The sequence below is a fragment of the Mustela nigripes genome, chromosome 10 (genome assembly GCF_022355385.1).
Source record: "Mustela nigripes isolate SB6536 chromosome 10, MUSNIG.SB6536, whole genome shotgun sequence".
NCBI classification, from domain to species: Eukaryota; Metazoa; Chordata; class Mammalia; order Carnivora; family Mustelidae; genus Mustela; species Mustela nigripes.
The window spans coordinates 2,094,547-2,118,459 of NC_081566.1; the positions used below are offsets into that span (position 1 = coordinate 2,094,547).

At 35.9% G+C, this 23,913-nt stretch overlaps 1 protein-coding gene across 5 annotated transcripts in view; it reads right to left on the reverse strand.

Annotated features, from left to right (window-relative positions):
• Nucleotides 1-23,913, reverse strand: part of KIFAP3 (kinesin associated protein 3) — a 163,948-nt gene that overhangs the window by 58,129 nt on the left and 81,906 nt on the right. For all 5 annotated transcript variants that reach the window (XM_059412420.1, XM_059412424.1, XM_059412423.1 and 2 more), the window contains exons 11-15: nt 16,401-16,501; nt 6,775-6,883; nt 4,910-5,022; nt 4,215-4,380; nt 3,473-3,598 (exon numbers count right to left, since the gene is read on the reverse strand). In XM_059412420.1, coding sequence (XP_059268403.1) covers nt 3,473-3,598; nt 4,215-4,380; nt 4,910-5,022; nt 6,775-6,883; nt 16,401-16,501 — 615 coding nt within the window. The remainder of the gene's footprint in view (nt 1-3,472; nt 3,599-4,214; nt 4,381-4,909; nt 5,023-6,774; nt 6,884-16,400; nt 16,502-23,913) is intronic.

The following is a 23,913-nucleotide window of genomic DNA, read 5'->3' on the forward strand; positions in this document are numbered from 1 at the left end:
ACAGTCAACAAAACAAAGAGGCAACCCACGGAATGGGAGAAGTCATTTGTAAATGACATTACAGACAAGGGCTGATATCCAAGATCTATAAAGAACTCCTCAAACTCAACACACACAAAACAGATAATCATGTCAAAAAATGGGCAGAGGACATGAACAGACATTTCTCTAAATAAGACATACAAATGGCTAACAGACACATGAAAAATGTTCATCATCATTAACCATCAGGGAGATTCAAATCAAAGCCATATTGAGATACCACCTTACACCAGTTAGAATGGCCAAAATTAACAAGACAGTAAACAACGTGTGTGGGAGAGGATGTGGAGAAAGGGGGACACTCTAACACAGTTGGTAGGAATGCAAGTTGGTGCAGCCACTTTGGAAAACAGTGAGGAGGTGCCTTAGAAAGATAAAAATAGAGCTACCCTATGACCCAGAAATTGCACTACTAAGTATTTACCCCAACGATACAGATGTAATGAAAAGAAGGACCATTTGTGCCCCAATGTTTATAGCAGCAATGGCCACAGTCTCCAAACTGTGGAAGGAGCCAAGATGCCCTTAAATGGACGAATGGATAAAGAAGATATGGTCCATATATACAATGGAGTACTGTGCCTCCATCAGAAAGGATGAATACCCAACTTTTCTATCAACATGGACGGGACTGGAAGAGATTATGCTGAGTGAAATAAGCCAAGCAGAGAGAGTCAATATCATATGGTTTCACTTACTTGTGGAGCATAAGGAATAACACAGAGGACATCGGGAGATGGAGAGAAGAGAGTTGGGGTAAATCGGAGGGGGAGATGAACCATGAGAGACTGTGGACTCTAAGGAACAAATTGAAAATTGAGGGTTTTGGAAGGGAGGGAGGTGAGGCATTGGGTGAGCCTGGTGGTGGGTAGTACGGAAGGCATGTATTGCCTGGTGCACTGGGTATGGTACATAAACAATGAATTTTGGAACACTGAAAAAAAATTAAATAAAAAAAAAAAGTCCAAAGGATTTCCCTCACGTACCTGCCAATGTACCACTCTCCCAGACTACCTGGGTTAAAATTCCATTAATTACTCTATTGGTATACAGTGTTTCCTCACTTAACCCCAAGGGTTTTAATCTTGAAAACCCATATATTTCTTTACTTTATTTTATTATAGAAGAACAGTTGACATGTTTTATTCGTTTCAGGTGTACAGCTATGATTCGACAATTCTATGTGTCACTCAATGCTCACCACGGTGAGTGTACTCACTGCCTGTCACCATACAGTATTTAGGTATTACGGACTGTGTTCCCAGAAATCCATGTATTTCTTAAAAAGAGAGGTACAGAGTCTCTGCTTATCATAACCTCATGGCAGAGAACATTAAAACAAGGTAAATAAAACGCTATGAGAAGACTCTGTCAGCCTGCTTCATACATATCTCCGCTCTCTCAACCATAGTCCGTGCAGAACAGCAGTTCCAGAACAGGTCATCTGTTTCAACTTTCTCCAGCTCATCAGAAAATCCTCATTCTCACTCTGCCAACTACACTGTCTTCACTCATACCTCCCAACTACCTCTCTTTTAATTATTTCTAATTTGAAACCTTCTCTCTGTGAGAAGGGTGGACTGAGGACATTTATATATACTTTATGTAGAAACACTTCAACTATGGAGGTATTATCTCTAGGTGACCTATTAAAATGCATTATGTTAAGGAATCTGTAAATCAAATTTTTAAAAATTCAAAAGAGAGTAGTGGGCAAAAGACTTAAATAGGTACTTAACTTTATTAGCCATAACAACTGGCCAATAAATACAAACAGGTACTCAATTATAAGTCATTAGGGAAATGCAAATTAAAACTGCCATTCTGAAGGCCACAATGAAAGAGACCAATTATGTCCAGATATAGGGGTGATGTAGAAGAACTGGAACTTCAGCACATTTCTGGTGGGACTGAAAATTGGCACAACTACCTTGAAAAACTTATTGGCATTATTTACCAAAGCCAAACAGATGGGGACTCTATGCCCCAACAATTCTACTCCTATTGTCTAATAGGAATAAATACACATATTTACCAAATGAAAGGTTTAAGAATGTCCACAGAAACATTATTTATAATAGTTCTTCTCCTATCAAAAAAACCCTATTATTTACCAAGAGTCAAAAGGATAAATAGTGGTATATTTATACAGCAATGAGAAGAAAAGCAGTTCTGCATACAACACAGATGAATCTCACATTATAATGTAAGACAAAAAACCTGGATTCTATTTACATAAAGTTCAAAGCCAAGCAGAAGTAATCTATATACAATAAAAGAGAGGACAGAAACCAATTTGGATAAGGACTGGGAGGTGACACAGGAGGGACTTTCAGGGTGATGGTGAGGTTTCATTTCCTTATGTGAGTGGAAGTAACATGGGTGTGGCTCATTCTGAAAAATCATTAAGCTGTATTTTTGTATTTTTCTTTATGTATGTTATACTTCAGAAGGTCTATTAAAATTATACAAAATGCACATATATTATATCTGTACAGGAAAGACTGAGATTAGAGTGTCTTTTTAGGCTTCCCATACTTTGCAAAATTTCTGTATTAAACCCCTAACCCCAAATGTGACTTTAATTTGGAGACAGGTCTATAAGGAAGTAATTAAGGTCAAACAAGGTCATATGGATGGAGTCCTGACCCCACAGAATTAGTATCCTTATAAGAAGAGGTACCGGACTGCTGTGTGTGTGCTTGTACTCTTGCTTGTGCTCTCTGCCCTCTGGGGATGTGATAACACAGCAAGAAGATGGGCTTTTGGAAGCCAGGAAGAAAGGCCTTATGAGGAACCAAACTGGCTGGCACTTTGATCTTGGACTTCCAGAACTTTGAGAAAAAAATATATATATTTTTGTTTAGGCCACCCAGTCTTTTTGTTATAGCAGCCTAAGAACACTAACACAAGGTTCTAGAGAACTTGACGGTAACAGAATATTAGATTCAGATAGATTTTGTATACCATGTGGAAAACAATGAATTCTGGCCCCTTAAAAAGAACACAAAGGCAAGGTAAAAACTCTATCCAGTCCTCACTGCCCAATACTATAACCATAGCCACTGTGGCTAATTAAATACAAAATTCAGATTCTCAGTCCCAATAGCCACATTTCAAGTACTCAACAGCCACATGTGTTGGACAGCACAGAGAGAGAACACTTTCTTCATTATAGAAAGTTTAGAAAATAATACTGGACTTAGGAGGGAATAGGATGCTTTGAATAAGCTTCCAAATGAACCTTCCCGATTAAAAAAAGGTTTGCACAACACAGGAGATCTGATTCAATCAACACAAAGCTCAATAGAAAGAAGATAAAATAGAATATTAGTATTTTATGATTGCAGATCTTTTATATTTAAAAGTGTTAACTAATACCCTGTTTATATATTAACATAAAAATGAAATAAAATAAATTATAATTTACCATTTAGCAATTCGATGAGTGCAGGGATTATCCCAGATTTGGCTAGCAGTGCAGCACAAGAGTCATCCATAGACACAGTTCCGATCATTATGACCACTTCTAAGACGAGGTCATCTTCTGCAGCACCTAGTCAAGTCAAACCACAGAAAGTTCAGTGAAATGTCCTGATCCAAATCCATTTATATAGCCAAAACTTGGAATGCACAGAAAAAATACTGTAAGCTACTACATCAATTCTTATGGAGCCTTACTTAACATGCTTATAAATTTGTCCTCTTCCCCATATTTCTAAGCTCAATGAGGACAGTTCAAAGTATTGGGGGAAGGCAGTAGAGAAGTGAAGATACGTCTCTGAAAATACAAATGAAGGACAATGTAAAGAGAGAAAATAGAAGACTCACTGGAATGTCTCAAAGAACTTTCTGTGTGCAGCTGTATGCATATACAGAGATATACGGCATTTGGTAATTTTAAAAAGACAGGATAAGAAATAAGCAGGATAGGGAAGGGAAACTAATATTAAGAAAACATATTGTTAGGAAGAATAACACATAAATATAAGAGGAGACCTACTGACCACCTCCCTGGGAAGAAGGAACTAAACTGAGCTGAAACTCAAGGTATAGGAAGAAAACGCGCCACCTAGTATAATATTGGTCAGAAAATACTGCTTGAGCAGCCTTATCCACAACAGAAAGAAATAACTTAATGATTATGCAAAAGGAAAATACTTAGCACAGACCTGGTTTTAGTTTATCCTTGAGATACGGAACTAACTTGTACTCCTTAAGAACCAATTCCCAGTCTAAGTCTGGAATGGTCAAATTTGCAAGAGTTCCCAAACATTCAATCACAAACTCCTCTTCCTCGTCATTAGAGATCTGGGCTGCAAGGTCCCCAACATAATCCTAAATAAAACAGAATTTTAATATACATTTATAATATGATTGCTACAGAAAAGCCAATCTGATAATGTAGCCATAGGAAAAAAAAAAGTATCCAACATGATTCTCATTTCAAAATCTTAAACTAAACTGCTATACGAGCCATTGGTTTAAGGGTTGTTTGTTTGTTTATTTATTTATTTATAGTAATCTCTACATCCAACATGAGGTTCAAACTCACAATCCTGAGATGAAAGTTCATGCTCTTCCAAATGAAGTCAGCCAGGTGGCCCAGAAGCCAAAGGTTTAAAAGGCAAGAAAACTGGAGCGGGGGTGGAAGGGTAAAGGGTAGAGATCATAAAACGAAAACAACTTTAAAACTTAGATTGAGATTTCTAGAAGCTAAACTTACAAGAAGTTGATAAAAGAACACCTTGGGTTATGAGTTAGTATTTGATAAGAGCTCAGTAAGAGTTTTAGTTCCAAATGTAGCACTTTAAAGCTTTAATTTCCAGGCTATTTTAATAGACAGAAACAAAGAAACTATACTTACAATAAATAAATTTTTAGTTGGTCCATCATGTTGGGAAATATTCCTAATCATTTTCATCAGCAAGGGATCCTTGAACTTCAGAGCCCTCTTCATGAGCATCTTCAGACCATTTCCTATAAAAAACCAGAAACTCCTTCATTAGAATTAAGATTCATCTAAGTTTAATGATTTTTTGTTGTTTATAATTCTCAAAAAACCCACCAATCTACACACGGTAAAATGCATGAATCTTAAGTGTACAACAAATTAATTTTGATAAATTTATGCCCCTGGGAAATTCATACCCATATCAAGATATAGGATATTTCTATTCACTCCAAAGAGTGCCCCTTCTCAGTCAATTCTCTTCCCCAAATGTGATTGCTTCTCTTCTCCTTTTCCTCTTCCCCCTATTGTCTTCCTTCTCTTTCTTCTTTTTAAACATAGATTAATTTTACCTGTTCTAGAATTACACATAAATATATGTGCGCTTTTGTGTGGAATCAGCACCATAAATTTAAAAAACGTAAATACTTTTTGATCCAGAAAACTTGTACTTCTATGAATGAATCTTTTTTCCCCTTTCTTCTTCTTCTTATTTAAATAATACATTTTAACATATAATGTATTATTAGCCCCAAGGGTACAGGTCTGTGAACTGCCAGGTTTACACACTTCACAGCACTCACCATAGCACATACCTTCCCCAATGTCCATAACCCAAACACCCGTTCCTTACCCTCTTCCCCCTCGGGCAACCCTCAGTTTGTTTTGTGAGATTAAGAGTCTCTTATGGTTTGTCTCCCTCCCCATCCCATTTTGTTTCACTTATTTCTAGGAATGAATCTTAAGAATATAAAAATGGAAATTTGAACAGTTTCAGAGAAAGGAAAATTAAAGCTGCATGGTTTGTTACAGAAAAGAAGTGGCAACAAATTAAATATCTAAAATATCTGATTAAATTCTAGAAAATCCCTTAATGGATTATTTTGCAGCTATTTGCAATTATGTCTTATATGTTTGGATCAACCAGGAAATCAAAAAAGAACTTAAACAATTCATGGAAACCAATGAGAATGAAGACACTTCAGTCCAAAACCTATGGGATACAGCAAAAGCGGTCCTAAGGGGGAAATATGTAGCTATCCAAGCAATTATGTTTTATAAAAGTATTTAATCACATGGAACAAGATTCAAGATATTACTAACTTAAAAAAATTTTGTCACCATATATAGATAGAAAAACCCCATTTTAAAAATACACGGACACAGACCCATATCCCTGAAACAAATTATGCATTATATGCTTATAATAATAATAATAATATACAGAAGCATTGTACCAAAATTTTATCTATCATTATGTCTGGATAATGAGAATAAAGACTTTAATTTTTTCCTATTTACTCATTTGTTTTGTTTTGTTTTGTTTTTTGCTTTAAAACAAACATATATACTTTTCAAATAAGAAAAATCTACTGAGCAGGTTCCAAAATATCATAATACATGACAAGCTACTTTACAAAGTTATTATCTAAACAAATACCTAATACATATTTTTCTACTGAATTATCTTACACTGTAACAGACTGTTTTGCAAATAAAGAGCTTTGTTTTACCTAGAAATGTTTTCAAAATTCAAATTTCAATTAAGGATAACTAAACCCTGGTTTATAAAATGTTACTAAAGGGTGTTTCTACTCATAACATAAGAGTATTTATTCTGAATCCATGTGATCTTTAAAGATGAGAGCTATAAATTTTTACAACTATTTAAAAATAGGATTTACATAGCTAGTATAATTCTTAATTCCTAATTATTTCTTTGCCGTCATTTGCCAGTCACCATATGATGGAGGCCATCTATGAAGCTCCAAGGCACTAACCTTCACAGATAAGCTGAACATTCCTTTTGTTAGCAGCAAGATTAATGCAGAAGGAAATGAGTTCCAAGTCAATTCGTTCATCTGAACATTCAAACAGCATCTTCATTAACTAGCAAGAAGCACAGGAAATATTTTACTCAAAAAAACCCAAAAACACCAGAAGTCTTTTATTATAATGTATTATCTTGGATCTTATGTTGGGAATAATAAAATACAATTCACAGAAGTGGTAGGCTGTCACTACCGCTAATTGAATGAATTAATGGTTAATGAACTACAAGATGTTCAGTTAAATACAGACTACCAAGTAACAGTGGAGAATACAAGAGGAATATTAGCTACAGTCTTTGCATTTAAGGAATTTAAAACACTGTACAGAAGTAGAGCATTCTGAGCAAAGGAAATAGCTTGTGCACAGGTTACAAGGTAAGGAAGAACAAAAAAGGCCAAGCATGGTTGCAGTGAGTTAAAGTGTTCACAGATAAAGGCAAAAGCCAGATCATGCAGGGTGTTGAATTACACGGTAAAGATGTGGGGCTTCATTAAAAGGATAATGGGAAGCCATTAAAGCCTTCTAAATAAGTAAAATCTCAGGATAAGATTTGTATTTCAAAATGATCCGGACAGTGTGGAAAATAGGCTGAAACAGAATAAGAAAATGTGGGAAAACCATCTAGAAGACAAGAGGAAAAGTCCAGGTAAGATGATGACCACTTGTGATAGATGGGGCCATGGGGACAGAGAAAAAAGGTTGGATTAGAGATATCTTTAGGAGTAAGAATCAAAATGGATTTAATAACTGACTAGATATTGGGGTTAAGGGAGAGGAAGGGTCAAAAATGACTCCCTGGTTTCTATGCTGAGCAACAACATGGATGGTACCACTAACATTTTCCAAACATGAGAAACTAGAGTAGAAGGGAAGGGAAGTCAAGAGAAGACAGAAATACTGGCTTTAAGTATGTTGAATTTAATAAGCTGCTTATGCAATAGTCTGGAGCAGATATTCAGTAAAAGTTATAAATGCAACCCTGAGTTTAGAAGAAATGTTTGCACCAGAGATTTAGGTATCATCACATGTGACTGATGACTGAAGCTGTGGGCTGGACCCAGTCATCTGGGATGGGTCGAGAATGAGAAAAGGACTGTATCATGGTAAGAGGAAGAGAGCGTGGATCTAAAAAGCAGCAAACAAAAGAACAGAAATCTAGAAAAATGTAGGCGACCCAAGCCATCTGTCAGTAATCAGTATTTGTCAAGATGAGAGACAGTCGTGATATTAAAGAAGAAATGAACAAACTTTATGCCACAGATTTGAGAAGCTAGTCTTCTGTGATTGGTAAATCAGAAGATTAACTTAGTGTATATTATGTAAAGATGCTTTTCTCTAAGTCAAATTGCTAAGACATGTGGAAGTCAATCCTACAATTTATTACCTAAGAATTTCTTATGTCATGTCTCAGGGCATGCCAACATGCCTCTGTGAATTCAATAGGTGAATAATAACTATTTGTTGTCTGGTTAGACTCTATTCTGTAAAATAGAATAGATTTCTATTTTCTATGTAGTTTCAGATAACTTTCAAGTTTCAGAAGGTATATATGGGCAACATACAAAAATTAATTGCATTTCTATGTGCTAGCTATGAACAACTAGAAACCAAAATTAAAAGCACAAATCTGGAGCACCTGGGTGGCACAGTCCTTTAAGCATCTGACTCTTGGTCTCAGCTCAGGCCCTGATATCAGGGTCGTGATCTAGAGCACTGTGCTCAGTGCAGAGCCTGCTTGAGTTTCTCTCCTTCCTTTGCCTCGCCCCCCAACTCTCTCTCTTTCTAGTAAATAAATCAATCTTTTTTTTTTTTGAGATTTTATTTATTTATTTGTCAGAGAGATAGAGAGAGCACAGGCAGGCAGAGAGGCAGGCAGGGGCAGAGGGAGGAGCAGGCTCCCTGCGGAGCAAGGAGCCAGATGTGGGACTTGATCCCAGGATACTGGGATCACGACCTGAGCCGAAGGCAGCTGCTTAACTGACTGAGCCACCCAGGCGCCCCAATTAATCAATCTTTTAAAAAAATAAAATAAAAACACAGATCCACTTAAAATTGCTCCAAAAAATACCCAGATAGGTATAATGTAAACAAAACTATCCTCATATATATATATATGCTGAACACCACAAAACATTACAGTAGATGAATAGTTGGCAATGTATCATGCCTTTTTCCAAAGGGCAGCTCTTTAACCACAAATGTTGCTACTAATGGAATATTTATATAAAGAATTATTAACACTAATAATATTACAGAATGAAAAAAATTCTATGGAAAAACTAAAATAATCTTAATATGCTGGATATACATTTAGCAGATTTTGCTACCCATCTATATATTAAGTACCAATGAAAAGTAAATTATAAATTAATAAAAATGTAGGTGATAATCCTCTTATATAATTAGTATGTTTTTATACGCTAGTTAAAAACTTCCTATAGATTTTTCCTAAGTTTTATTTATGCAAGAAATTTCTTTACAATAACAAAAGTCTGCTACATCAAAGCAAAATATGTTGCTATTTACTTGAAATTAACCTTGTAGTATGAAAATTGCCCTTACAAATGGAGTTAGAGATGATCTGTTTAGAAGCTGAGGGGTTTTGTTTTTGGTAATTTTCATGTTAAATCTGGGGCAAAGTAATCAGAAACTAGATTTTTAAAAAATAATGCACAGTTTGAAATCTTATCCAACTATCCCCCACCCTCGTCAAATCAAGAGAAATTAGGACTAAATGTGAATGAAATGTATCATGATATAGAATTAGCTTTTCATAATAGGAAAAAGAAACATTTCAATTTTAATTAAAGCATTCATATTTAAACATAATAGTTTTGTTCAAACTCCATGAGCAACATTATGTCTCTAATTTGATTGTTACCCAGGCACGTCAAAAATAACTGTAATTGCTGACAACTAGGAAATATTAAAACTAGATTTGTTTTGTTTTAACTATGTCCATTGTCAGCTTTTCCTAATTTAACAAGAAGGCACTGAAAGGGCTTCAGCCTGTGCAATGAAGAGGCAACAGTGTTCAATCAGACTAGTCCCCTATTGAGTATCAGATACCAAAGACCCACGACTGAAATCATGGTGTCTAGACTCCCTGGCACCTGACTTCACTTATTTACCAGTGACCAGAGGCCAACCCCCACAGCTCTCTGTACTCACATACACCTCTACTGCCCCCATCCCCCCACCCAAACATCTTTGAATGATTATGGCAGAACTTCGCATGCCACAGGCATCTCTTCTGACCGGCTACTCCCTCACTCTGCCGTTTGAAGTGATGCTCTGGTTTCTGAACTTCGGCAGATAATGGCAGCAGGAGCAAAGGGGGCTGTCAGAAAGGACGTTTGCCAGCATTCAGCTAAAAAGAAGCATATAGATCAAAGAGGGGCCAAACGGGACAACCGTGGTGGGAAACATGTGGATCCCTAGGAAGATTCCTACATGCTGTTCTAAGGTAAAATACTAAAGAACACCATGACATCATTACCTAAACATGTACTTTGATTGGCCCTTCTAATACCAATAAATATTTTTATATGCATCTGGATGGCATTTACACCTATTTAAACAAAACATGCATCTTAGAGGTCTAAATAACAATGAACTGTTAATGTGTACCTTTAACTATTATTACAATACAACTATTAACTCCTGGTTATCCCCAAGTTTGCTTACCTGAAACAACTCACCCACTGAGACCATTAAGATCATATAAAAAGTTAGACTTGCCCTGGACCCCAAATTTTACAGAATGGTAACATAATGGGGAAAAATTAGAATATGCTAGATAACTAGAGGCACTACAGTACAAAAGAAGAAAAGCAATATAATATTGGGAGAGATTACAGATCTTAGAAAAACATATATGAGAAAGGAAGTATTTAAACTCAATATGAATGGATCCAAAATAATGTGAATGATATGATATTTTACTAATAGGACCTTACTTCTATATAGTGTTTTATGGTTTATAAAGCTCCTTTATATAAAAATCTAATGTAATTAAAGAATATGACCCTCTACATTTTTTTGGTCATTGAAATGAATATGGATGACTACTGAACCATTGTTTTCCTATTTTCAAAGTTATTTTAGGCCTTTCATTTGAAAACCATTTGCAATACTTGACAGTCCTTACTAAACAAAAATTAATGTGCATAATTTAAGTTAGCTAAGTATTTACATTAAGATCTAAACCTCAGATACAGCTTTATTTAATATGCAGATTAATCAGCTGCTGTCACAAATAGTTTGTTCTTTTATTTTTTTAAAGATCTTTTATTTTGGGGCACCTGGGTGGCTCAGTCTGTTGAGCATCTGCGTTTGGCTCAGGTCATGGTCCCGGGGTCCTGATCGAGCCCCACGTTGAGCTCCCAGCCCAGAAGGGAGACTATTTCTCCCTCTACCCCGTGCATGTGCTCCCTCTCTCAAATAAATAAATAAAATCTTTTAAAAAAAAGATTAAAAAAAACTTTATTTTTACTTTTTAAATACTTATTTATTTACTTTAGAGAGAGGGAAACCGAGAGAGAGCATAAGAGGGGAAGGAGCACAGGGAGAGAGAGAATCCTCAAGCAGACTCAGCACTGAGTGTGGAGCCCAAGGTGGGGCTGGTCCCAGGACCCTGAGATCATGGCCTGAACTAAAACCAAGAGTCGGATGCTTAACCAACTGATCCACCTGGGTGTCCCAAGAACTCATTAAAAAAAAGGGGGGGGTACCTGGGTGACTCAGTGGGTTAAAGCCTCTGCCTTCGGCTCAGGTCATGATCCTAGGGTCCTGGGATTGAGCCCTGCATCAGGCTCTCTGTTCAGTGGGGAGCCTGCTTCCTCCTCTCTCTCTGCCTGCCTCTCTGCCTACTTGTGATCTGTCTGTCAAATAAATAAATCTCTTAAAAAAAAAGATTTTTAAAATTTATTTATTTGACAGAGAGAGACACAGTGAGAGAGGGAACACAAGCAGACCTGAACAGATGCTTAATGGCTGAGGTCACCCAGGTGACCCCAAGACTTCTTTTTTTTTTTTTTTAAGATTTTATTTATTTGGCAGAGATCACAAGTAGACAGAGAGGCAGGCAGAGAGAGGGGGGAGGAAGCAGGCTCCCTGATGAGCAGAGAGCCCGATGCGGGGCTCAATCCCAGGGCTCTGAGATCATGACCTGAGCCAAAGGCAGAGGCCTAACTCACTGAGCCACCCAGGTGCCCCCCCAAGACTTTATTTTTAAGTAATCTCCACACCCAATGTGGGGCTTGAACTCACAACCTGAAAATCAAGTCATACACCCTACTGACTGAGTCAGTCAGGTGTCTCAAGAAATAGTTTAAAGCTTTACTAGTTTTAAAATCATTAATTTGAGCAGCCACTACTGTCAAAGGAGTATCTCTTTAACTTGGAAGGAAGCTTGGAAACTGTAATTTAATCCCAGATTCCCTGTCCATGATTCTCTTATTCTACAATGAATTTGGCATTGGGTGACAATCAAGTCATGTCAAGTCTCCCCTAAATAGGTCAAAACCGAGTCCTATGAAGTACAAGTTACAGGACAGGTACAACTTTAGGACCAAATATATTAAAGAGTATCATTTTGTTTCTCAAAATATGGCCTCATACTAAAAAGCTTCAGGATGTTTACGATGTAATTTAGTACCATCACCTCACTATGCTTATCAGGGTTGAATTTTTATTGAAAAATAATACAGAATGTTGACTACTACATGAGTGTGGGAAGATTTTGCTCATGAAATATAGTTTACAAATGTTCTGAAAACCCCCACTACAGAAATGTTTGATGTTATAAAATTATGTCATGAAAACATGCATGAATATTGTTCTTGAAAAGGTAAGGGAGAATTTTCTACATATAAACTTTTCAATTGCAATAATAATGTGGCAGAAATGACCCCAAAAGGCTTTTATTTCCAATTCTTTATTAAAAATAAAGTTTTATGTCTCATGTTTGAAATTATACATTCTAAAAGAGGATAATTCCAAACTGAAGATTCAACAAAATAAGTTTTCTGTTCCTTTTTATTTTACATTTATTTCTTTTTTATTTAGTATTATTTTCTTTAAAATCTAATCTGGATAAAAACATCAATCTGGACAAGAATATTATTCTTTTTTGGCTGCTTTCCAATTCATATCCTGTAGTCAATGGAGTTCTGACGCTAAATGGGATTGGAAAAGGAACACCCTTTGAAACTGCAAAGCAGAAACCCTCGGAACATATGGAGTGAGACTGCAGTAAATCACCTGTAATCTCCCTTTGACATGGCTACTCTTTTATTGAAAACTTGTTTGACAAAGAGTTTGATTACACTTTACATTGGCTACAGTCTGACATGTGTTATCTCTATAAGAAGCCTTGCCTTGTTAGATAAGATACATTGTATACTCTTTGAAGAATATCTATTTCCTATAAACATAATTAGTTCATCCTCCTGACATAAAAAGCTAAGAAATTACCCTTGAGGGTTTATCAGCTTTTTTTGTTTAAAGATTTTATTTATTTATTTATTTGACAGAGAGATAACAAGAGAGGGAACACAGCATGGGGAGTGGGAAAGGCAGAAGCAGGCTTCCCTCTGAGCAGAGAGCCCAGTGTGGGACTTGATCCGAGGACCCTGGGACCAAGACCTGAGGCGAAGGCAGCTCCTTAATGACTGAGCTCCCCAGGTACCCTGAGAGTTTATCAGTTTTTAATTGCATGTAGATAAAGTATAAAATTCTGGAATAGTAAATTCAATTCTAGAATCATCTCACTAAAATGGAATGAATAAAAAGATGGGCAGTTAGAATAAAAAGTGAAATTATGGTCTATTTTTTACTACATATTATCTTTCAAATAATATACACTGAATAATTTACGTTAGGCTAACAAGGAATTGTCTAGTAGGAATCTTAAGAGGAACTACTTTAGTAAGTGTGACTTACTATTTATATTCCTCTAAAGTGTTTTTTTTGTGTTTTTTTTTTTTAAAGATTTTATTTATTTATTTGACAGAGAGAAATCACAAGTAGATGGAGAGGCAGGCAGAGAGAGAGAGAGAGAGAGAGAGGGAAGCACGCTCCCTGCTGAGCAGAGAGCCCGATGCGGGACTCGATCCCAGGACCCCGAGATCATGACCTGAGCCGAAGGCAGTGGCTTAACCCACTGAGCCACCCAGGCGCCCCTAAAGTGTTTTTTTTAAAGTGGTATTTTTACTGTTTACTATACATCCTGCTTTTTATAAAGTGTTTTTCTAAAACACTTTATAAAAAACAATATAATATTAAAGACCAGCCCAACAAGGGTTCCAATCATCAGATATTTAAATTAGTAGAGCTCAGTTTAATAAAGATTGATGGCACAACAGTGATTCTGTGAATGTAAATTCCCTAAGAATAAAATGTGTATAATATGTATAGAATTTCCACCCTTACAACATAATCCACGTAAAAAAATCACTAAACTCCTTCAAGACAAAGAGACCTAACATGAAATATATTAAGCAACTGAGTCTAAGCAAAATCTTTCTTAAGAACGGTACTACAAAGATAAAAGAATTTTGATAAAGTATTTTCCCATCAGAGAACACAAAGCATTTAAAATCATCAAACATAAATAAAATGAAAGGGCAAAGTTAGGAAATATTTGTAATAACAGAAAGAATTAAAATAGTTATTTCATATTGAGATCTCTTTTATTAATCCTAAAAATATTAATATGCTGATGGAAAAACTGGTAGAGGACATGAGTAAATAATTTATAAATAATGTGGATAATAAACATATAAAAACTGTTCAACCTTTTCAATATTATGGAAATGAAAATAAAAACAGACACATTCCAATTTTAGAGAAATGGTATTAGTCACAGTACTGCTAAACATGAAATACTAGGAAACTGCCATGTGTCCATCAACAGGTGAATGGATAAAGAAGATACGGTGTGCAGGTGTGTGTAGGTGTATGTGTGTGATAAAATACTAACCAGTCATCGAAAAGAATGAAGTCTGGCCATCTGTAATGACATGGATAGAGCCTGAGAGTATAATGCTAAATGAAATAATTCAGTCAGAGAAAGACAAATACCATATGAACTCACTCATATGTGGAATTTAAGAAACAAAACAAATGAGCATAGAAAAAAGAAAGAGAGGAACTGATGGTTATCAGAGGGATGGGTGAAGTAGGTGAGAGGGGTAAGGAGTGCCCTCGTGGTGATAAGCACCGGCTGATGTATGGAGTTTTCGAATTACTACTGTACATCTGATGTAACACTTTATATTAACTATACCAGAATTAAAATGAAATAAAGGAAAAAAGTGAAATGCTAGTTGGAAATACAAACGTGCCTTCTTAGAAGGTAATATGTCAAGTACACAAGTGTTCATATCTTTTGACTTAGTAATTCTACTTTTAGGAATTTAAAGAAAATATCAGAGATGTAGATAAACATTTACATATTACACATTCCACATTATTTCATTTGTTTACACATGTTTACTTACAACTATTTTTATGTGATAGAATGGAAAAACTAAACAACAATTTTTAAATTATGATACATTTATGTAATAGGATATATACAACTATTAGAAATAATTTTTGAAGACAGTTCAATGACTGTTCAATGACTACATTATGATCTACTAAGTAAATAAGGTAATATACAATTACATATAACACAATCTTAATATATTATTTTTTAACTATGCAGAAGGAAATGTACCAAAATATTAAATGATTATCTCTGGGCCTGGGATAACAGAAAGTTATTTTCATTTTTACACTGCTCTGTACTTTCCAATTTCCTATCACAAATTCAAAAATTTTTTTGAGTGTTCCAGAATTCATTGTTTATGGTTTTATTCCTTTATTTGACAGAGAGGGACCACAAGTAGGCAGAGCAGCAGGCAGAGAGAATGGGGGAAGCAGGCTCCCCGCTGAGCAGGGAGCAAGATGCGGGGCTCCATCCCAGGACCCTGAGATCATGACCTGAGCTGAGGGCAGAGGCTTAACCCACTGGAGCCACCCAAGCGCTCCCAAATTATTATTACTATTTTTAAAGATATTATTTATTTCTTTGACAGACAGAGATCACAAGGAGGCAGAGAGAGAGGGGGAAGCAGGCTCCCTGCTGAACAGGGAGCAAGATGCAGACCTTGATCCCAGGACCCTGAGACCATGACCTGAGCTGGAAGCCAGAGGCTTAACCACTGAGCCACCCAGGCGCCCCTCCCAAATTATTTTTAAGAGGGATTTTCATTTTTAAAGGATTTTATTTATTTGACAGACAGAGATCACAAGTAGGCAGAGAGGCAGGCAGAGAGAGAGGAGGAAGCAGGTTCCCCACAGAGCAGAGAGCCCAATGTGGGGCTCGATCCCAGGACCCTGAGATCATGACCCGAGGCGAAGGCAGAGCGTCACCCAGGCGCTCTTAAGAGGGAATTTTTAAAGGAAAAACTTATCTGGCAAATCAAGAGAACAAACTGAAAAATGCTTATTTTTTTATTATTATGTTCAAATAGCCAACATATACTATTGTTGTTAATTTTTTAAAAAAACTTAAACCACTTACCTGTGGTATACAGTCAGTGTACGCAAACATTGATTTAAAGCGGTCATCCATGCTTATGTGGTAAAGAACACACATTGCTATTTGTTTGTAGTTTTCATTACCTGGGCATAAGAAATCAAGGATATGATTAAATCACAGATATAACAAATTTTTAAATCTATAACATACAAATTAATACATTAAAACTTTTAAGCTCCTGAATCAAACCCTTATGCACCCCTAATTAAGAAATTATTTTGAGTTCCCTGTTTCAGTCCTCAAGTTTGGAATACAATGTCTGTGAAATATCACTAATAATCAAGAGATAACATGTATTTTGCAAGGTATGCTTGTGAAAAAAAACCACAAACCAAAGAATTTATCATTTTCAATAGTCTACTATAAAACAGATAGGGTCCCTGGGCCCCAACACTACCCATTCCATCAAAATATGTGATTAATATAGTTCTTGACAGTGATGATATATGCACAACAGTGAGCCAAAAAGTGTATTTAATGCCTATGAATCAGAACTGGAAAAATAATCTAAATGATTTTAAAAGAAGTACAATAGTATTTGTAACACTAAAAAAACAGGACTATAAGTAAGTAAAAAAAATATGCTGACCCTTTATCTCTAGCTCTTTTTCTTCCTGGACCTTATATGTTAGATAAAAATGTATCATGTGGTAAAGAAGAACAACGTGAATCTTCAAAACAATCTGCCAAGTATATATTATCATCCCTGTGTTTCAGATGAGGAACCTAATGCTCAGAGAAAAACAAATACTTGCTACACAGCCTTGTAAATGGTTGAGCAGGGATTTAAACTCTGATTCTAAAATCTTCACCAGGTTATGTTACAATGCCACTCAAAATTTTTGTTTATACCATAAGGTAAAATGGCCTTTTGTTTATACCATAAGGTAAAATGTTATTATTGGGTATAAAAGACTGATCTGTACTGACATTTGATAGAATAAAACATATTTTTGAAATAGAATTTTTTTTAAAAACCTGGACTTTTGGATCTTTTAAAATTGTTTTGCTGAAGCTTATTTCCTTTAGCTTTGCAGATTGGATAAAGTGACAGGACCCATCCATATGCTGTCTACAAGAGAGCCATCTGGAACCTAAAGATACATTCTGACTGGAAGTGAAAGGATGGAGAACCATCTTTCATGCCAATGGGCCTCAAAAGAAAGCTAGGGTAGCGATTCTCGTATCAGATAAATTAGATTTTAAACTAAAGACTGTAGTTAGAGATACAGAAGGACACTACATCATTCTTAAAGGGTCTATCCACCTAGAAGCTCTAACAATTGTAAATATTTATGCCCCCAATAATGGGAACAGCCAACTACATAAGCCAACTGTTAATTAAAATGAAGATTCATATTGATATGAGCACATTAATTGTAGGGGATCTTAACACCCGACTCTCAGTAACAGACAGATCATCCAAGCAGAAAATCAATAAAGAAACAAGAGCATTGAATGACACATTGGACCAGATGGATCTCATGGATAAATACAGAACATTCCACCCTAAAACAACAGAATATTCATTCTTCTCGAGCACACATGGAACTTTCTCCAGAATAGACCACATACTGGGTTACAAATCAGCTCTCAACCAATACCAACAGATTGAGATTATTCCCTGCATATTCTCAGACAACAATGCTTTGAAATTGGAACTCAGTCACAAGAAGAAGTTTGGAAGGAAGTCAAATACTTGGAAGCTAAAGACTATCCTGTTCAAGAATGTTTGCATCAACCAGGAAATCCAAGAAGAACTTAAACAATTCATGGAAACCAGTGAGAATGAAGACACATCAGTCTAAAACCTATGAGATACAGCAAAGGCAGTCCTAAGGGGGAAATACATAGCCATCCAAGACTCACTGAAAAATCTAGTTTTCAATATCAACACAAAAATGACTTCTTGGGATAAAACAAAAACAAAAATTCATCCATCAGATGAATACATACTAGTAAACATTCAAATTTAACTAAACATCTGCGCATTCACTAACTTGACCATTTGGAATACAATGCATGAAGAGGCTACATATTATATGTCAAATAATGAGATTACTTATTTTATCTGATATTTAATGTCTTTTTCTCTATACCATTATAATTTATAAGAACTTTGCAGAATAAAGAATACACATCAAATCATTTTAGATAAGTCTTTCAGGTCTTCTCTAGTACTTGAAAAACTTCACCACACAATCTGTGGAGCAGATAGACACTGAATGAGGGAGATAAGCTCTAAGGATATTGACCCTAGTCTTAGATGAAAAGGTAAGATATAATAATACAGGAGAAAGTATTCCTTATCTGAAGATGAAGATTAGTAAATCTAAGTATTTGGTGGTAAGAATTTTATTTGGAGGAATATGTAATGCAAAAACTGTGAAATTACTCCAAAAAGAGAAAAGAGTTGGGTGCTCTCAACTCCAACAGTTTGTTCTTCAGATCAAAGCCATCTAAATAGAAGAGACCAATAGATATTAATACTATATTATTGTATAATATATTAATAATATATAATATAATAATATATATTATATGTAATAATATATTATATATTAATTGTTACACTGCTGAAGGTGTTCTTATACTTATTCTAGTGTAAAACCTACCTGCCTTAGAAAAAGAAATCTTTATATAATTTTTTATAAGATGTAGGTTAAAAGTAAAAGATGCTAACTGTATTCTCTAAGAAGGAAGGTATCTCTTAGGGTTTGGTCAGATCATACTTCACAGTATTAGCTTTTCTCCCCAGAGACTGAGATACTTTTAAATCTTCTCAAGAAGAGTCCTTCAGCAGACTGTCATGCTCTGAAGGCAAGTCTCTCTTTCTCTGCTATTCTCGCTTCTTTCTTTCTTTCTATATTCTAGTAGTTCAGCTGTGGGTATATTCTAATCCTATTTAATTTTTACAAAACATTATTTTTTAAACAAAATATTATTTGAAGACTTTTCTCTATGAGTGGGTTTACTGAAAAGTAGGATTTCAATGGACACAACTTCGTAAATGGTAAAAGAAACAGAGAAATCAGTAACGAATAAAAAAGATTCTTCAACATTGAAGTAAATCACCAAACAAATTAAAATTCAGTGTGGAACTAGGAATGAAATAGGAAGCTATTCCATTTTTGGGGAGAGTCTATTGCTTGTATGAATGAAAAGGATTCTAAAAAGGAATCATCTAAGGCGGTGCATCATTCACATAAGATGAGAGGAAAGATTCACTTTTAAGAGCTCTGTACTCCATAAACTAGGTAACAAGGAAGATCCTTTAGAGCTAATGATAATGTATATATAATAATAATACAATTTATATAATGATTATATATATATATTTATCACCTTATATACTTATACATATATATCACCCAAAGGATATATATCATATACATATGGATATATACATACCATGTATATATCATACACATATATATCATCTAAAGTTAACTCAAAGGATATGCAATAGAATAGGAAGTCTGGAGAAGAGTCCTAAAATTATAGTTATTTCTAAAAACCAGTTGGGGGCGCCTGGTGGCTCAGTGGGTTAAGCCTTTGCCTTCGGCTCAGGTCATGATCCCAGGGTCCTGGGATCGAGTCCCGCATCGGGCTCTCTGCTCAGCAGGGAGCCTGCTTCCTTCTCTCTCTTTCTCTCTCTCTGCTTGCCTCTCTGCCTACTTGTGATCTCTGTCTGTCAAATAAATAAATAAAATCTAAAAAAAATAAAAATAAAACAGTTGAAAAAAAGTCTCAGCTGTAACAGCAATTTACACTACTTGTTTTTACATAGCAAAACTAAATATCTAGTTTCAAGAAGCAGAATGGTTCATTCTACAGTCAGTCAGTCCTTTCTCTTCCGTTCATACTCATGGCCAAAGGTAGCAGCTCTTTGCAGTTCTCCACACCTTCCTAATTCTTCTCTATCTGTGATCCTCTATTAAAACAAAACCAAAAACAAACTATGAACATCTTCCCAGTTTCCCATAATCTTTTGTTTCCCCATATTTTTTTTACCTAAAATGACTATCATGCCCTAAAGCATGCTGAAAACTAAAGGGCTGAGGAAACAAGCTGCAGGGGACCGAGGCTCTCCTGAAAGACTGTGGATAGCCATTGTTTATATAACCATCGTTCTTTAAGGGGAAAGAGAAAGGGCTAAGCTGACAGCAATATTGTTCCTATTGTATGGTAAGCATACATTCTCTCATTTACTCTTCTAGCAACTAAAGAGGTAGGTATTCTCTTCGATTTGGAGATGAGGCAATGATATTCATCAAGCCATGGCATTCCTTCAAAGAAAACACCACAGTGATTCTGAGATTCTAATCTAGGTGTGAACTACAAAGCCTGTTCATGGACTTTCTATTAAGTCTTCCAAGAGGCAGGAGAGAGGCTGACATCAATAATGCTAAGTAAATGTAGGTGACTATCATTACTCCTTAGTGACTTAGAAGGGACTCTACTAGATCTAGGAGTTTTGGGGAAGAGGGAAAGTGGCAGAAGAGGAGCTAGAGGACAGGAAGTGCAGAACAACAGTCAGTTACTTATTGGAGGACCTGGGCCCAGGTACAGTAGATTCTAAAGGCTGAAAGAAATACCCAGTATGTTATTTTCTGCATATATTTTAGAGGCTTTACTTTAATAAAGATGAATTATGAATTTTTTAAAAAAAAGTGCCTGACAGGGATAAACCTCAATTTCACTCAATTGGACGAGAGCTGCTATCAAGGAGTGTTTGATTTCATGAGAAAAACAGGTGCTCTTAGAAGCTTAAAAGATGTGTGGAGTGGTGAGTGGGCCAACCACTCGGTGGAGAGCGGAGCACTGTGGTTAAGAGCTCAGGCTCTGGAGAGGCAGACCACTGGGTTCAGTCCATGACTCTTCCACTTGCTATACATACAGCCTGGGGGTGCTATTTCAACTCTGGGCTTCAGTTTCTGTGTGTGTGTGTGTGTGTGTGTGTGTGTGTGTGCGTGCGTGCGCGCTTCAGTTTCTTCATCAGTAAAACTGACACAACAACTGCCCCTACCTCCAAGGGTTGTTCTGTAAGGATTAGTTAAGAGAATTAGTTAAGAGAATTCTGGTAAAGCAAGCAATTCTCAGTCTGACACAGTAATGAACCTACTCAATAAAGGTAATCTCTTATTCTTTGAAGAAGAACACTACTGTCATGTGTCCCTAAAACATATGGTGGGTTTTTTAGTCTCAAGATTAGATTGTTGTTAGAGAAAAAGAAGTTTTGAGAAGCAGCCGAGATTCCTCTAAGATGAGCTAGACAGGGTTCAGAGGTATATTCTGAGTCTGTGGCTGAGCCACTTTCCTTCTATTCTATTCAGTTACTTTCTAAAAAGCCCCACTATTCCCAAAGTTTGGGCTTAGGAGAGTTACCTCATACTACAAGGCTACACTCAGTGACCCCTAGCTTTCATTCTCTCATTCTTACAGGGTTATTATGAATTCCTTAATAAAAATAAAACTTGAGAAAATAACCAAAGTATAGATTTAGTACATGTCCCTCCTCTACCACTACCACAAATGAGCTGTGAATCTCTCTTCTTTCTTCCAAGTTTCTGTATCTGTAATGAAACTTAATTTCACTCCTAGAGTAGGAAATTATAGAAGTGATCGGCTACCAAGAAGATGAAAGAATGCAAAGAGAAGTCTGAAAAACTGAAGACAAACCTTACAATTAGGTGCATTACTTATCTTTAGGTTGCATGTCCCATGCTTCCCCCCCTTGTTTGGGCTAAACACAACCGAGCAGAAGCAGCTGTAATATGACTGACATTACACCAGAGAGCTTCTTTTTCTTGAGAGAAGTGTGAAGGGAGGTGATGACAGATGTAAGGGGCTGCAGTATTACACTCAAGAGGTCAGTATAACCCAGGTTGTTGATAAGTCTTCTAGATTTTGTCTTGGTAAATATTCCCTAGAATCCAACCAATTGATTTACAGATATCTATGAAGTTGACTTTCTTCTTTTTTGTATTTATTTAGGGATTTTAAAAACACAGAAACTGTCTTTTGCCCTTTCGTTCATAAAAAAGATATATTCTATAAATGATATGTTACCCACATTACCTTGATAATTCTAATTTACATCTTATGGTTACAAATCACGTATTTCCTTTCATCCCCCATATGAATGAAGATTATAGTATCAATCATAGGTATATTGGTCACTGAATCATTAATGATCATATAAATAAATCACTGCTTGATGAAAATACAGCCTATAACTTTATGGCATCTAACAGATATCTGACAGCTATAACAAAAGGACAAAGTATTTTAGGTCAAAAGTGCCTACCTGAAATGGGAAGATGGCTGGAAATAACCTAAATTCATCTCTTCAAACACAGCTTCACACAAAAAGTAATAGCTTTCTGGCAGTCAACATTTATTATTACTTAAAGGCTAATTTGCATATCACACAGCAATAAACAGCCATTAAGAGAGATTAAATGGTTCAAGTAAAATTAAGAGCTTATCCTTCATTATAAACTAATCATTTTCTTCATTCATTGGAAGAAAGGATATCTGAGTTCTTAAAAATAAACCTCAAAAAAAAAAAAAAAACATCTTGTATATCCTAAGTGAATTTGGGGCCTTAGGGTATGATTTTCCCATAAGAATTCATGACTAAGAACCATAAACTGCAGCTAACCAGCTATGATTCCTCTATACCCTACAAATGGCAGGCATTTCAAAAGGGCTCCTTTAAGACTTACAGATATCAATCATTCCCAAGTAAAAACAGGCTGCCAATAGTCTGTATGCTGGCAGAGCACCAAAGGTCCTATGAGTTTTGAGCAGAGCAGTGAAAAGACTGAGTATTTTGAGAACTAGGTCCTTAATGACTAGAGGTGGATTAGTCAAATCTGTTCAAGTAATAAGGCCAGGGTGGAAAAAAAAAATGGCCTAGTCATTATGATTCCTTTGGTATTTATGGTAATAAACATGAATCATGATGAACTCACTGGTATTAAATGCAGAGGTCAGAAGTACTTCGATAGGATTTCCACAGGAATTCACCGTTAATTAACTGGATCATTATTTGAAAGTGTTATTGAATTATCTTAGCCTTGTGCAGCCATTCCCCCCAAATTGGTCATTCCCAGCTGAGGGCAGTTAATGCCTTAACAAACTGGTCATTAACTCCAGTAACTGATTTTGTGGGAATTATTGCACTTATAAAGTACAATCAAGAGGTTCCCCCCCCCCTTTTTTTTAAATTTGCAGCTGTAGTTCAGCTGGAGCAGCTGAAGAAGGAAAAAAAAAATTCTCCAGACTGCTCTCATGATCGATTTTCTGCCAATTAAAGGGCAAACGCATGCTGATGGGTTTTGAATTTTAAAATGTCTTCGGTTTTTCATCTCTGAAGTGATTAGTAAAAGTACCAGTTAGTTACTAATTTTGTAAGACACTTGGGATTTTCCATTCACAGTTCAGTCAAGCAGAAATATGAGTCTGAACACCAGAACTCAAAGCCAAA